The sequence below is a fragment of the Meleagris gallopavo genome, chromosome 14, assembly GCF_000146605.3.
Source record: "Meleagris gallopavo isolate NT-WF06-2002-E0010 breed Aviagen turkey brand Nicholas breeding stock chromosome 14, Turkey_5.1, whole genome shotgun sequence".
NCBI lineage: Eukaryota > Metazoa > Chordata > Aves > Galliformes > Phasianidae > Meleagris > Meleagris gallopavo.
Genome location: NC_015024.2, coordinates 3169732 through 3184855, shown reverse-complemented (window position 1 = coordinate 3184855; position 15124 = coordinate 3169732). Strand labels below are relative to the sequence as shown.

The window sequence follows — 15124 nt, the reverse complement described above, 5'->3', positions numbered from 1 at the left end:
CACTCTTAGGGGGTGGCAGCTGAGATGAGCTAGGGAATCAATTCCTAACTGGTAGGAATAGGATGGGTATGGAAACACCCTGAGCCCAAACCAGAGGTCCAGCAGGCAACTATTTGAGATTGGGTGGGCAGGGTGAGGGAAGAGCCATGCGTGAAGAAAAAAGACATCTTATTTTCCTTTTGCAAACCACAGCTGGATACAGCTACAGTAACAGATCTATTCTGTACCAGTGCCTCCAACTCCCCCACAGCAAAGAGCTGGGTCAGCAGAGTCCAGCTGCTGCAGACCACCAGATGCTGCACACATCTCAGTGAGACAGAAACAGAGATTGCTATCAGGTGAAAGGCAGCAGCAGCAGGTTACAGCAGTCTGCATCAGGATTCAAGGATACAAACGCCTGCAGAGCGCAATAAATGGTGCAGCAGTTCAGGGAGTGCTGAGGCAGCATTTTTCTCCACGTAGGAGGAAGCAGTGTGGTCCAGGGCCTCGTTTATGTCATGAGCTATTTAAGAGAGAAGTTAATTAAGTATATAAATACTGAAAGGCATCATATTGAGCCCAACCTAGATCGAGCTACAAAAGCGCATTCAAAAATAATTTAAAAATTCTTAGGAAACTTCCCAATACAAGAATCCACGAGACAAATTCTCAGGAAATTATCAGATATTATCTAACATTGAAAGTAATAAAAATGGATGTGGAGAAGAACAGTAGAAAAAAGTATGAATTCACCCAAATGGGCCACGACTTTTCCTAGAATTCTGTCAGTACCTGTTAGAGATGAGACCATTGCCAATTAGCAGAGCAGCAGCTGAAAAAAGAATTCAACTGTAATTCTGCCTTCCTTTCTTTTAATTACATGCTACTTATGTAAAAAGTTAATGTAAAGCACGTTTAGAAGCATTTTCAGTAGAGTCCTCTGATAACTTTAGTCTCATCTTCCATTACCTGTTGTAAGCAAATACACTTTTCCCCTCTGCCAACCTTTACTGCCCCTACCAAAACCAGAAATAGCATTTATGGGCATTTCCATCCTTGTGGTGCGATCAGACTGGAGAATAAGAGGACACATCTTTCTGTTCCAGTCACTTGCAACATGAGTATTTGAGTGTAGACAGAAAACCACAGCTGAGAAAGTAAAAGCAACAAGGCAAGAGAGAAAAAAAAAACACACACACACAAAAGAAAGAAGGAAGAACAGAGTGCACACTATAAGAAAGGAAGGATGCTGTGGTGAAGCAGGGCAAGGGAATCACCATACACAACTCCCACAGTAAGAGCAAGTGGAAGTGCTTTCTTACTCTGGTACCATTTACTTCCAGGTCACGTAGCATGAATATACTCCTGTACTGTACTATAATACAAATACAAAATAAATAATACAAAGCACAGCTAGATAACATTATGATAAATTTAGAGACATTTGTATCCGTTCAACTCTGAGTGCCAGGTACACAGCATCCCTCTATTAAGGCAGAGCCTAAGTCCAAGCGTTATACTACAGGTGCTGTCTGTGCCTACACTGCAGAAACCCTGAAAGCAGTTCAATGCTCTGTTATCTTGTTGGCCAAATTTTGTCTAATTTTTGTGAGAAGATTGTAAGCACAGAGGAAAGCACTGTTTCACACCACCACTGCACATCAAGTTACAGAGAAACAGGATGAGAAATCACTATGCTTCACGTTTAACTTGTACTCAGTCCTCCTTGTCTTGAAACAATGGCTTTTGACTCCATCTTGTTTTTCAGACTACTCAACAGAGTATGGTATAAACTCTAATACACCACAAACACTCTCTGAGAATCAGCTGGTGGGTAGGAAACTTGCCTTCGAGCCCATGCTGCTGATGCACCAGGACTCACGCAGCCTCATGCCCTAACCAGGCTAACTGCAGGCCTACAAAATCACAGCCTTAGCTGACTCAGTCTCAAGATACCACTGTGAGGATTATTTCAAATGAATGGCCCTTGCATAGGTCTCCAGCTAAGGGACACACATACAGAAGTACCAGCAATATTTTTCCTTCAACCCCTCTCCTTTGAATCAGTAATTTAAACTCATTACCTTTGACAGTAAATTTTGACAGCACGGAGCCTCACAATCATTGCTATTCTGCAGAAGATCTCTACAAAGGTCCTGCACAAAATTAAGGAAAAGCCAATTTTCATCTTTAGCATTAAACAGTCAATTTACAGAAAATCCAAGAACGGTTCAGCTATGCCTTATGAGAAGCATGAGATTATCAGACTGAGGTCACAAAGTTGCTTCTCTTCAGGGCAGACTATTTTTTGCAATTAAGCAGCTAGAAATATATTTCAGAAAGAATTGCTGAAGATTTTATCTGTTTGCAGCTCAGAGCGAATTCATAAAACTTGGCTGGGCTTTATGTTCACTGGAAAGCACATATAAACCAATCCAGTCCTTGCACAGGTCTCAGGCAGCCAACATCCTTAGGAAAAAAATGACACATACACGAAGTCATAAATCTTGAACAACTCTTTAAATAAAAGGCAAGTAGATTGTCTCACCGAGAATGAAGTTAGATCGCAGTCACTTGCCATTTTTGTTTATTCTCCATAAACAGAAAAGCAAAGTCATTCAGCTTATGAACAGCAACCTTACCTTCACAGAAGAAATGAGCTGAACATTTTTATGCGATAAAAAAAGAAGCCAATATAAATCGAAGCCCCATTTGATTTCAATGTCAAAAAGACAAACAAGCTGACTTAAAGGGAAAAGTAGAGGACAACGTCCAATATTCACTAAACTGAACAGGCCAATGATGCAGTAGGTTCAGGCACTGACATTTCTTATACTGATAAAAATAATTTCATGTAAGCTGAATGCCAGAGACTTGATTTACTTCAAATGAATACTTAAAGGCTTCGATACGGTTCAGTAAAGCACAGTAGCTACAAGGAACATTCATTTATAAATATTTCTACTAATATAGGCTTATCAAAAAAATGGCTTCGTTTACGTTCATAGGTAGTGTAAAGCTGAAAAACAAAGCAATGGAAAAACATGCTCAGCAGGACTTGGTTATTCTTAAAAGGCATTACTCTCTGTCAATACTCCCGTTTGCAGTCTATGTAATCTTGTTCTTAGGAAGCTAATAAAGGCACAGCAGTGAATGAGTTCAGTACTCTGCACAGAAGCAAGTTTCAACACTGGTGAACAATGCTGAAAGGCAGTGAAAGTTAGATGTGGCCTTCAGTTATCCAAAACCAGCCAAAAACATCTGCAAACCATAAAGGGGTTGCCTGTTGTGTCACTCACTGATAGACATACAGGCTAACACAAGAACATCTGCCAATCTGAATTGACCTTTGCAAAAAAAAAAAAAAAATCAAAAAACCCAACAAAAATTTTACCTGCTTTAAATCTGAAACCCAAACAAACAACAGCCAAAAAACAACTAAAACTCCCCATAACCTGATAATACCACCACCCAGTCACTCGCACTCAGTATGGACATTTTCAGATTACAGGTTGATTGGGTTTTACCTGATCAGTAGGGAGTGCTACACATTATCTTCTGTAGGACATGGATGAAAGTAAAGTACTCTGAACATAGGGAAATGAGTTTGCAGGTGAAGCGAATTTATTGTTCAAACTGTTGAATTCAGGGAGTATTTTAAATCAACAACCACACACTTCATGAAAATCCAGCTAGTATGAGGGAACAAATCCAGGTAACCCTTTATGTTCAAAGCTATTGCCACAGGGTATATGCATCACAGAGCCTTGTAGGTAACCCATGGTTTAGAAAATCAAAGGTACCCTCTGCAGAAGGGCAGGCAGAGAACAGCATCACTGAGGTACAAGTCCCATTTCTTTCAGGCAAATCTGCATAGATATCTAGGGTTAAGGAGTTGGACATGTTTCCAAACAGCTTTTACAATATTGTAAGATAACAATGAAAATACATTGTATTTGAAACCAAAGAGCAGCATATTAGACATGCACTGGTAAAAACATCCTGTGTGCAATCTGAGATGCTAGAATTACCATACACAACTTGGATGTTAACCTAAAAGCATACTAGTTTGATTTCATTTTTGTGGAAAAAAGTCCACACGGTCTTATTCATAAAAATGGAATTCTCAACATTCAGCTGTGGTGGGTATAACACTGACATATACAGTCTTCATGTTCAGGTTCTTCATGGAGATGTCCTTTGTGATCTCTGAACCAAAAAGAAGAAAAAAAAAGAGATACAGAAGACAGTTAGTGCTCCTTCTTACAGGTAAAACCATCAGTGCATTTTTTCTTTACTCGCAGGCCTACTGGCTCAGTCGAAATGGAACATGGACAGAACCTGCTCAGCTCCAATTCCCTCCTGTTGTAACACCGTGCATTAAGGGAGGAGTTGCCACATGTCAGGCACACCACTGCAGGAACTCAAGCTGCTGTTCCAGGCTACAAAGAATTGTTTCTGAAAGCACATCAGCCCATAGCTCCCAGCTTCAATCTCACACAGAACAGCATCAATCCAGAAAACTGTTTTATAATGCAATAATAAAAAGTCAACAGAACAACATAGCGCACTGGAAACTACAGTCCCTTGCAAACATTATGTAATGGCCAGAATAGGATAGATCAGAGATGCATCTCCTCTAGCAATCCATCACAACATGTTAATGAAGGAGTACAAGGAGATGCATATATAAACATGACTTCTAATGTAAAGTGAGGATTGCAATAAACTCACGTTGCTATCTTGTCAAATATGTCTGAAGAGTTTTATACCATACCAGGTCAACTTAAAGTCATTTCATATACTTTAGAATAATAATAGGATTAGGACTCAACCATAAACCTCTCTTACAGATGTAGTGTATTTCTGCTGTGATCATTTAGGAAACACAAATTGTAATAAAATGTTGTGCAGCTCAAGAAATGGTGCCTTAATAAAATGTTGTGCAGCTCAAGAAATGGTGCCTTACAACTAAAAAGCTGGTGAGAACTGGAAATTAGTTGTCACCATGCAGAGAGCATTTTTTCCAAGAAGTGAGATGCTTGCTAGCTCAATGTTCCCCAACACCCACCAGCTGCAGCAAACTACACCAATAACAGAGCAGCTTGCTTTTGTTCCAAAGTTGTACCTCCCAGTATTCAAAACAATCCAAGTAACAAATATACCAGAGACCTCTTTACTAAGAAACTTCAAAGTGGTAACCACAAATACTGAAACCAAAGCAAAAGAAATTTAGGGGTTACTGTGCAGCTCTGCACATTAGAATCACTACAGACAACATAAGCAAATAAAAGATAATTTTATATTTTGGCACTGGTTCTAGCACAAGTGACAGATTAATAACATACAGAATATTTGGGTGTTTTCAGTGGAAACAATTTTGCAGCGTACTGCACTGTGTCACAGTACTGATGTCTGATATTCATCCTGCTCTAGCTTGGGCTCACATCCAACTGACAAAGACCAAGGCAGTATGCATGCTGGGGGGAGGCAAATCTATGAAGTGCATCTATGGAGATAATGCAGAAGCAGTTCGATTTTCAGTAAGCGTCCAGCTGGAAACTGCTTCTCAAGGTTTTCTTTCCATATAACAGTATGAACATTTCTTCTAACGTTAAGGTCCCCATCTTTTCTTGAAAAGCATATCACAGGCTGAGCAAATACAGCCTGCAACAAACTTCAAGTGCTATCAATTAAATAATTAAGTCCATATGGATGCTGATGGTACCATTTTAAGGAGATCTCTGAGTGCAGTGCTTTGCTTCAAGCAGCACATCTACAGAGATGAGAGGTAAAATCCAATCCAAAAATTAGGGCTTTATTCCCTCACTGACATTCCTCTCCTCGTGAAACTTTTACAGCAGTATATAGAAAAAGTTACTTTGGTCTGAAGAAGCAAACTATGAACTTGGTCTCGATGTTGTTTTATTTTGTTGTTGTTTAAACCAGAGCATGATAGCCAACTTGCATGGTAAAACTGAAAAACAAACCCAAATCCAGAAATTCTGAGAAGTGAGATATTTCATGAAGCTGCTACTTTCGACATTATCTAAGACAATAATTACTGTTAGAAACTGGAAACTTGATTAATCAGATGATGTAATGACATCCTATTTTCTGTGCTAATCCCTCTGAAGGAAGGCTCTGCAGTTAGCACACTAGAAAGTACTGCCCCTACACCACATGTCTTAAGAGCTACCTGTAACTTTACTGCTTCAATCTTATGAGTAAGCAGTGCTCACCACTTGGACGTTCCGTTGGAGCTGATAATCTTTGTAGATCCCTTCCAACTTCAAGACCCTTCAAATTTCTAATTTGAAGAGTGTTTTTCCAGTATTCCAGAACTGGAGAGAGGAACAAATTTATTTCTAAAAAGCTGGCAAGCTTTCGTGCAATAAAGAGCAGATGCCCAACTTCATGTACCTGACAATGTTTATAAAGGTAGTGTTTTCAAAATTGATAACTCATTTTCCTAAGTGATTTCTTTATCTTTTTGAAAAGGCCTTTTAAAAAAAAAATCAGATTTTCTATTCATAGCTCATTTTTCTTGAATGATTCAAGCAGCTAACAGCAAACTTATTTTTATTATCGTATTTTCCCAACCAGCAAAAGACTCCAGTTTTTTGTTTTCAGAGCTACAACATTGGGATATATTGTTGAAATATAAATAAGGGATTACAAAATTACTATACATACAATCATTAACTGAACTAATGTTTTCCAGATGCATCAAATACAATTGGTTGTATAGGCAGCATTTATGAAATAAAAAACCATCAAGATAATCACAGGATGGCTTAATTTGGAGGGGACCTTAAAGATCACACAGTTCCACCTCTGCCATGGTCTGGCTGCCCCCAGCTCGGGTTGCCCAGGACCCCTCCACGGCCTGGGGCACCTCCAGGGATGGCACCCACAGCTCTGGGCAGCACTGCCAGCACCTCACTGCCCTCTGAGCAGAGAATTTCCCCCTGACATCTCAACTAGATCTCACCTCTTTTAGTTTAAAGCCATTCCCCCTTTGTCCTATCACTTTTAGACTGTGTGAAAAGTCACTCTCACTCCTGCTTGTAAGACCTCTGCAAACACTGTAAGGCCACAGTGGTCTTCCCGGAGCCTTCCCTTCCTGCACACCCCCAGCTCCCTCAGCCTTTCTTCACAGAGAAGTGCTCCAGCTCTTTGATCATCCTGACCCTCAAGGTAAACTGTGATCATTTCAGTACTTATACCATAAAAAAGTTATGAAAAAAACTGCACTGTGAGAATTACATCTAAGGTAATAGAAGCATAACTCTATTGCACAAAGCATGTGTTAGCTACAAAAATAAACCTTCAGGACCAAGTTCCCTGTCTACGAAGCCTCAAAATGATCACGAGTTATTTTAGCCTTTGAAGACTTAAAAAAAAATAAATAAATAAAATCTTTCAAATCAGCATGAATGATCAGTTTATGCAATATTTAAAGCTTAAATAGTTCTGCAGAATTGAGACTACAAGTTGTGACAGTGACTCCACCGATTTCCCTTTTTGGCAAAAGGTATTTTAAAAATCCTTATTTAAACTGATACTTAATGGCTATTTATTTTCCTGTTTTGTCAGTTACTTCACTCTTTAAAAGCTAGAAACTTTTATACAATGGTTATTTTAACGTCTTGACTAAATCAAATGCTGCTGTGAACTCATTTGCCCTCTAACAATGATAGAAAAAGAAAATCAAGAATTAAGTGCAACATCAGTAACTCCTGACCAGCTACATTCCTAGTCTGTCAAGTTGTACAAATAAATACATTTTTTGTTTATGCAACTAAAGTGTCATTTATATAGTCTAGTTCTTACACCTTGTGCTGTTTCTAAGCACTACACTCCTCACTTCTGTTTGTTACCTCATTCAGCACATTTTACTTTGCATGAGCTCACACTACCTCTAGCAAGTTTTATCAGTATTTGAGATCCACTTAAAAAAATGTTTTTTGAATGAACAGATTACAGATCACATGAGATACTACTTCTACAACAAAAGCACACTTTACTTGAACTGATTATAATTTAAATCTCATCAAGTTATTTGAAGAGTGACCCTACACTCCTACCACCCCATCACCTGACAGGTATCTCCTAAGATTTGAAAACTATTTTAAACAAGATGTTTAATTTCTAGGAAGGTAACCTGACATGGCAAGTTAACCCTAAGAGTTATGTAGCCTTCCCAAACACTTTGTACATCCTGTCATCATGATCAAATGGAGACAGAATCCTTTACCTGCTTTCATACTAAATTGCATTTTTCCAAGTCTGCAGAAATACTTGGCTTTGTTTATTTGCATTACCACGTAGTTTCCAACCCATTCTTCCTGTCAAGTGAAGTGTCTTGCCTTTTTCACAAGTCAGAAATTTTAAACCTCATCACTTGACTGTGCTTCTGGAAGATTCTTTAATATTTCAGGTATGTAACTGTGATTAAACCTATTTCCCAGGCGTTCTGAGTGAAATTCAGCTGCTATGCCTAATCTAGTCCGACCTATGTGAACTACTCTGAAATAGAAGCAATTCTATAATATTCTTCCCTCCTAAAATCCCTTTTTTCCAAAAGGAAATTAAAAAAAAAAAAGCATTTATAGTGAGATGAGTGCTACTGGACAAATTTGAGAAGGTTATTAAAATACTCTTTAGATTTGCTCAGTTCTAGAAAAGGATTCACTGAGCCACAGCAGCACGTAACTACCATTTCCATTGCTGAATGACTTTTCTGTTTCAAAAGTAAGACTTCCTACAGCCAGCTCTTGGGCATTTCGGAAGGGGAACACATTAGAACTCTAAACAAGTAAACATATGTGTGCTTGGAGGATTTTATTAAATAGATGAGGGCATTATAAAATTTCCAAGTACCCTTCGTGTAAGCAAAGTAGAAGTCTGTGCTTACCCTGAGTCTCTGCTTCATCCAGGAACAATTTTAACCTCCTGCTTCTGAGCCCAAAAACTTTTGCTGTTTCATGTAGAAGACCATGGTATGTTAATCCATTCTGACCAACTGGGTTTTCCATTAAAAGCGTTCCCACTGTTCCTTTCTGACACTCTAAACAAGATAAGAAATTCAATAATTACTGATGGGGAATGATATTACCTCATTTATCCTGGTAAACTGAAATTCAGGACTTGTTCTTACATTTCTACTCTCTTTGTAGTCCTGTGTAATTAACCATATAAGCCTACCTGCAAATATTCACTAAGTAACTTTAAGAATTACAGAATCAGAAGTGTAAATATAACTGACAGTTTGACAAACAAAAGAAAACCTTGCGAAGTTCCCTACCACAGTCAACTGAATAATAAGTATTTCAAACAAGGCACTCAAACCAGTAACAACTACAGAAACTCAGAAATCACATTCCGATGACCAAAATTAAAAAACACATTCTGTCCTTGTAGGAATCCACACGTACAAACAGTCCAAAAAGGACTCATACAAGAGCTGACGTTGAGCAGGTTTTCAAGTATGCAGTTTTTTCAGTGAGAAATTTCAAAATGGAAGCAGCCTTGATTAGCAGCTGGGAAACAATTCCATGCACATATCTGTGCTCCAAGATCAGGCTGACAATATAATTCTTCTGGCATTTAAATAGCAATAAGAGATGCTTTACAGGCTGTTACAATGTCTAGGTTAAGAGCTGGCTCCTCCTTCACCTCCCCCTTCATTTGTTTCAATTTAAGACTCGGTCTTTTAAAATAAGCTGCACAGGTGATCTGACCATCAGAGGTAGGAAAGCAATGCAGAAGGGCTCTTGTTTAAATGCCAATCCTTATCTGAAGCCACTCTCAACTCTCAGAAAAACATGGAGAAAAGCTAAATACAGACACTGTTTATTAGAAAGTACAGGCTAAAAGCAAAACCTCTATGTAGAAATGAACATGTACATACATATCTTCATCACTATGAGACGGTGTACAGACCTAGCACAAAACCCATGTGAGAAGAGATCGCTACCCATCATACCTTGTGGTTTTGCATTTACTAACTGCAAGTTGATATACTGGCAGAGAAGAGCATCAGGAGAGCTGATGAGAGCAGGTGCTGACCCCGTTGTCACATGCAGAGTCTTTCCACTGAGACTAAGCAAGTCAGTTTTGTTTATCAGTTCTGAAAAAGAAAATGAGACCAGTCAGGCTATTACAAGGGAAGCTGAGGTCCTGCTTTCACTTCATTAGCAGACAGTAAGTCTTTCTAACTACTGACTCTGGCATGGAAGCCTTTCCCTCTTTGCAATTACTCATTCCAGAAAGAACTTCTCCAGTCTGACAAACATAATTTACACAGAAATAGGTATTTATTAATAATGTGGAGTACGAAATCTGCTATGGAAATTAGTTCCTACATCCCACTTCTTATGCACATAAATATGTCACATGACTACTTAATGCAATAAAAATAAGCTTAAAATAAGCAAGAAATTATTTACTTAAGCCAACCACTTCTACCTCATTAAATTATGACCAATGATCTCTGCCTCTTCCATGACTTCGCTAGCTGAAGCAGCACTGGACACACATTACCACTCAACATCAGGACATCCCACATTAAGCTGCAGATGACAGTACATGTGTGATCAGTAGTAGTTGACCATATCATAAATAATGCCCCTTGCATTAATATTTGTGTTTAACATCAACGGTTATGATTCAGTAGATGACTCCAGTCATGAATATTTAGGAGATGGTGGACGATCAGACACAAAACAGGACTTGTAACTCAAAGGATTTTAGAAGCAACACCAGTGCCCTAAAAGCATGCAGATGGAAAACTGATGAGGTCCCTGTAACACAAGCAAGGTACGTAAACATGCCAATCTACAACAGAGGTGAAAAAAAGAAACCAACAACCCTCCTAACGGCCATAAAACTGAAGAGACAGAAATAACATCACTCTGTTGTAGCTATCAAAGAACCCCGATGCCCAAATCTAGGAAGAATTAATAGACTTCATTTTTTTTGCCTATATATGCAATGCAGGTACACATCCTCACCTTCCGACAGGTTTTCCTTCCTTGGCAATTCTATCTGCATGTCAGGCTCATTTTCCATCAGGTCATCTAAATGAATTTGCGATGGACCAAAGTGGCTTTTTATTATTTTTTTTTTAATTAACAAGGATGTTTATAATTTTTAAAAATGAAAAAAAAAAAAAGTAAAGAGCAGTCATAGGGAATATGCTTTCAAGACTTTGCTAGCTGCCAGAGAAAGTGTAATGAAGTGTGGAATGTTTACGAAACTGCCCTAGAGAAGAAAGTAACGAAAATTTCCTATTTCTACCCTTATACTGTATCTAAGAAGGAATTGTGCTTTTAAAGCAAACAAAACAATAACACATTTTCCCAGGTTTGCAGTATCAAATCATCATATCAATAGATATATTACAAATAAACCTCTGGTATTTTACATAAAACAACACCAAATCCCTCATCTTTGATAAATCAACCCATGCACTGGAGGGCTCTGCTTTTAGTTTTACTTGCCGGAGAGCAAGATTAAAAAAAAAGTGGTGAATAAAAAAAAAAACAAGAAGATTTCACCTGGAAAAGGAGCCAGCAGCAGTTTTTTCCTAGCGTAATTCTAAAGCAGTACTGCTTGCCAGTTGCATGCAATTACTAGGTAATAGGTAGGAGACCACACTAGCGAGTGGGCTGCTTGACACAGCAAGAAGAGCCACAGCCCAAGTAACTCACAGCTCAGCCTTACACAGTTGCAGTGATCTGTGCAGGTCAATAGGGCACAAGCTACAGAAACTGCCATTTGCACATTTAATGAGCCTAGCATTTCACATTACAGGATCACTGACATTTTCACAAAGATCTCATGTACAGTGCTATCATTAGACTGCTCATATAACCCTCTAATAACAATAATAAGCAGTCAGGCACATCATTTTGTTTCATATATAACATTACACTTGATAACAAGCAGATATTGGAAGTGCTCATCAATATTGAAATCACTTCTCAAGTCAGTTCTCCCTGCAGCTGAGATTTAAGTGCTAATGCTCTCCTAACAGCCTTCTTGCCTTCTAAAAATTCAAGAGAAACATCTTTTTGCACTCATGCTCAAAAAACAACGCTAAGAATAGAATTTAAATAATAAGCCACATGAAAATCATAAAGTTAAAATAAAACACAGTCTAAGAATTATGCGGGGTTCTTTTTTTTTTTTTTGTTCCTTTGGCTCCCCTCCCTTTTCTAAAAGCCCTCAATGATTTGCAGCTTCTTGTAGTCTAAGAAACAGATTCATTTCAAATAGTTCTTTTTCAATATAGGCTACTTCCCGGAAAGCTGAGCACAACCCAAAGCATTCACAGCAAGAAGCATGTAACGCTGTCAGCTTCCTAGAGCAAAATAAAAAAAAATGAAATAAAAATAAAAATCAGAAAACTATTTTTACAATCTGATTTGAACCCACTCTCTTTACTTTAAGTGACTGAAGTAGTAAAGCGATACTTTTTTTTTTCTCCTGAAGATCAGTAGAAATCCCAGAACCTTGCTCAGCGTTTGTGCAGTTACTCAAAATGCATCAATTCACTGCTGGGGAGGAAATGTTTATCCCATTATTTCAATGTTCTATTGAGAAAGAGGAACATGACATATTTTAGCCTGCAAGAACAGCCTGATTTTATGTCATTATGCAACCCTAAGTATATCTTTGTTACAATTAGAAAACAAGATGATAAAGTATTGCAAGTAAAGTGGACAGGCCCAGAAATAACAGGGAAGAAAACAAGGAGCCAGAAATACAATTTTACTGGGTCACAATTTTATTAACACATGTGGGAACAATTCAGCAACCATTTGTTCAGAGTGCACGACCTCTTCTTTGCAATTCCTCTTGGGGAACAGCTGAGAGCAGCAGCCCTACCTAAAGAGACTCAGGGCCACCAACAGAGCTCAGCTAATGCTAGCTGAGCAAAGGCTGGGGAGGTAAAGCACAGGGACTGCATCCAAATTGAACTGAATGTCAGGAGTTCCAGTTCTGTTCTCTAGCATCCATAAGAGCCATTTTCTGTTCACATGCTTCTATTCAACCCTGCCTCCTCAGGGAGCCCTATCTCTTACCAATCAATACTTGTTCAAAACCTCTGCCAAAAGTAAATTTGATAATCAGAGCTTTCTGAGGGAATTTCCATGTCATTAATAAGTGGGCAGGGAAAATACCCTCTCTGCCCTGACTACTTACAGAGGGTGAAGGATTCAAGCAGCACACCAAGAACAGCAAAAGTGACACAGAAAGAAGGAAACGAAGCCTCTGCCACAGCTGAAAAGGACCCTAGGGAACAGGGGCACATGTACATACTTTATACCACTCTCTCCTTAGGAATTCAGCATTAGTAGAAATGCACTACCTTTTGGTTCTCTTAGTGGCAGAAAAGAAACCAAATAAGCATCCGGACTGCCTATAACCTGTTCCGAGTTTCCGCCATATATCAGGTGATGTCCTCACTCTCTCAGGGCCATCCATGGTCTTGGCGTGGGTGGTTAGGAACAAAATTAGGGTCATACAACATTTCCACCACGGCTATTTCCTTCAAATACTGCATACCTTTATCAACTGTATCCCACTTCTTCCATCACAGGCTTCAAGCTGTCTTTGAAAGGATACCTTTCCTTCACGACTACTAACACTCGTTCCCAGAAGGCAGCAGCCCCAAACATCTACCAATCCCTTTGTCAATAGCTGATCTTTGGCAATGCCTCCTGGTTGGTGAGCTTCATTACCATCTGGAGACAAGCTACTGGCCCCGCTGTCCCAACACCGAATCAACCAGGAAACAAGAGTTTCGTTTGGGCATCATGTAAATTCCTTTCTTGAGCCTTGGATTTCAGTCATCTTCAGAGGTCAACGAGTAGTAATAGAGACTTCCTCTTCACTCTTCTCCATTTCTCTTAGTTTTTCCTTTTGTCTTCCCTAATGATGGTGGTTCTGAGGAGGGCCTCTCACCTGGATCTTCCTCTACCTCCTCCTCCACTTCTTTTTTCCATTCTAGACAGGAGGACACTCGTTTCCATTTCTTACCTTCCACAGGGGCAACTGACATTGTCACTGGCGTCTCCTCTGATTAATCAGCTTTGACTTGGAGACCTCCTCCTTTGGCTTGAACCTCAGCTCGGAAACTCTCTCTCTATATAGGGCATGGTAACCACAAGCAAAACCCCAGATAAGTTGTACCTCCTTAAACTTAAGTCGCACCATCCCTGACTCAAATACTGGCTTAGTTTCTCAGGATCCCACAGGTGTTCAAGAGTGAAATCCCATGACATCGCGGGTCCCCGTGCTTCTAAGATTTTTCCTAAACCTCTCCATATTCCCTGCCACTCAGCATTCTCTGGTTTAGGAGGAGATTCCTTCCACTTAACACAAACAGATAGGAATAGAGTCAGGGAGACTGATAACACACAGAGAAGTATGCCCACAAACATGAACATTAACTCGGTATTTGAAAAACATGTGAAAAACTGAGAAGAAATCCTGGAAACTGGTCTGAACATTGTGTTCTTTGTAAAATTAGCTATCCCATTTGGGATGTAAGTGTCAAAATTCAAATCATACCACACTGCATGTAAGTATCAGGCAGGTGTCTCTGTCAGTGCCCTTATTTGGTTATATATGAACACAATTCCACAACAAGAAATCATGACGTTGATAATTGCCCAATACATCGCAAGGAACATGATGGCTTTTAATCCCTTAGACAGCACCCCCATGATATAGAGCGGGATCATCGCTGGTAGCTTTTGCAGTCTCTGGCTTAAAGAATTTTTATTTTATTTTATTTTTTAAACAGAAGATAGCAGTGCTCAAAGTTTACAAATATCCCAGAATACTGGCAGTCTGCCTGGACTTTCAAGGTCAGGTTTTTCAGCACAGAAACCTGAAGTGCTGATGAAATTCCCTAACAAAGCTCTCCGAGAGCAGAGAGAGAGATTCTTTATAAAAGCCAAAAAGCAACTAAGGCCCCCATTCTCCACCAATAAAACTGTCATGGAGTTAACTAGATCAATCTATGCCTGTGACAGGGGGGCAAGTAGGCCCTTACCCCCCACCCCGGCCCCACAAAATAGGAAGGAAAAGGTAAAAGGGATAAGGAGATGGAAGCTGGGCTCAAGGG

At 39.3% G+C, this 15124-nt stretch overlaps 1 protein-coding gene across 2 annotated transcripts in view; it reads right to left on the bottom strand.

Moving 5' to 3' along the window:
• Positions 1-3581: 3581 nt before the first annotated feature.
• Positions 3582-15124, bottom strand: part of IARS1 (isoleucyl-tRNA synthetase 1) — a 96406-nt gene continuing 84863 nt past the window's right edge. Inside the window, exons 33-36 of one of the 2 annotated variants that reach the window (XM_019620004.2) lie at positions 9971-10114; positions 8900-9052; positions 6222-6323; positions 3582-4188 (exon numbers count right to left, since the gene is read on the bottom strand). In XM_019620004.2, the coding sequence (XP_019475549.1) occupies positions 4106-4188; positions 6222-6323; positions 8900-9052; positions 9971-10114 (482 nt within the window). In that variant the 3' untranslated portion in view covers positions 3582-4105. The remainder of the gene's footprint in view (positions 4189-6221; positions 6324-8899; positions 9053-9970; positions 10115-15124) is intronic. The other variant, XM_010718400.3, reaches the window with a different exon arrangement.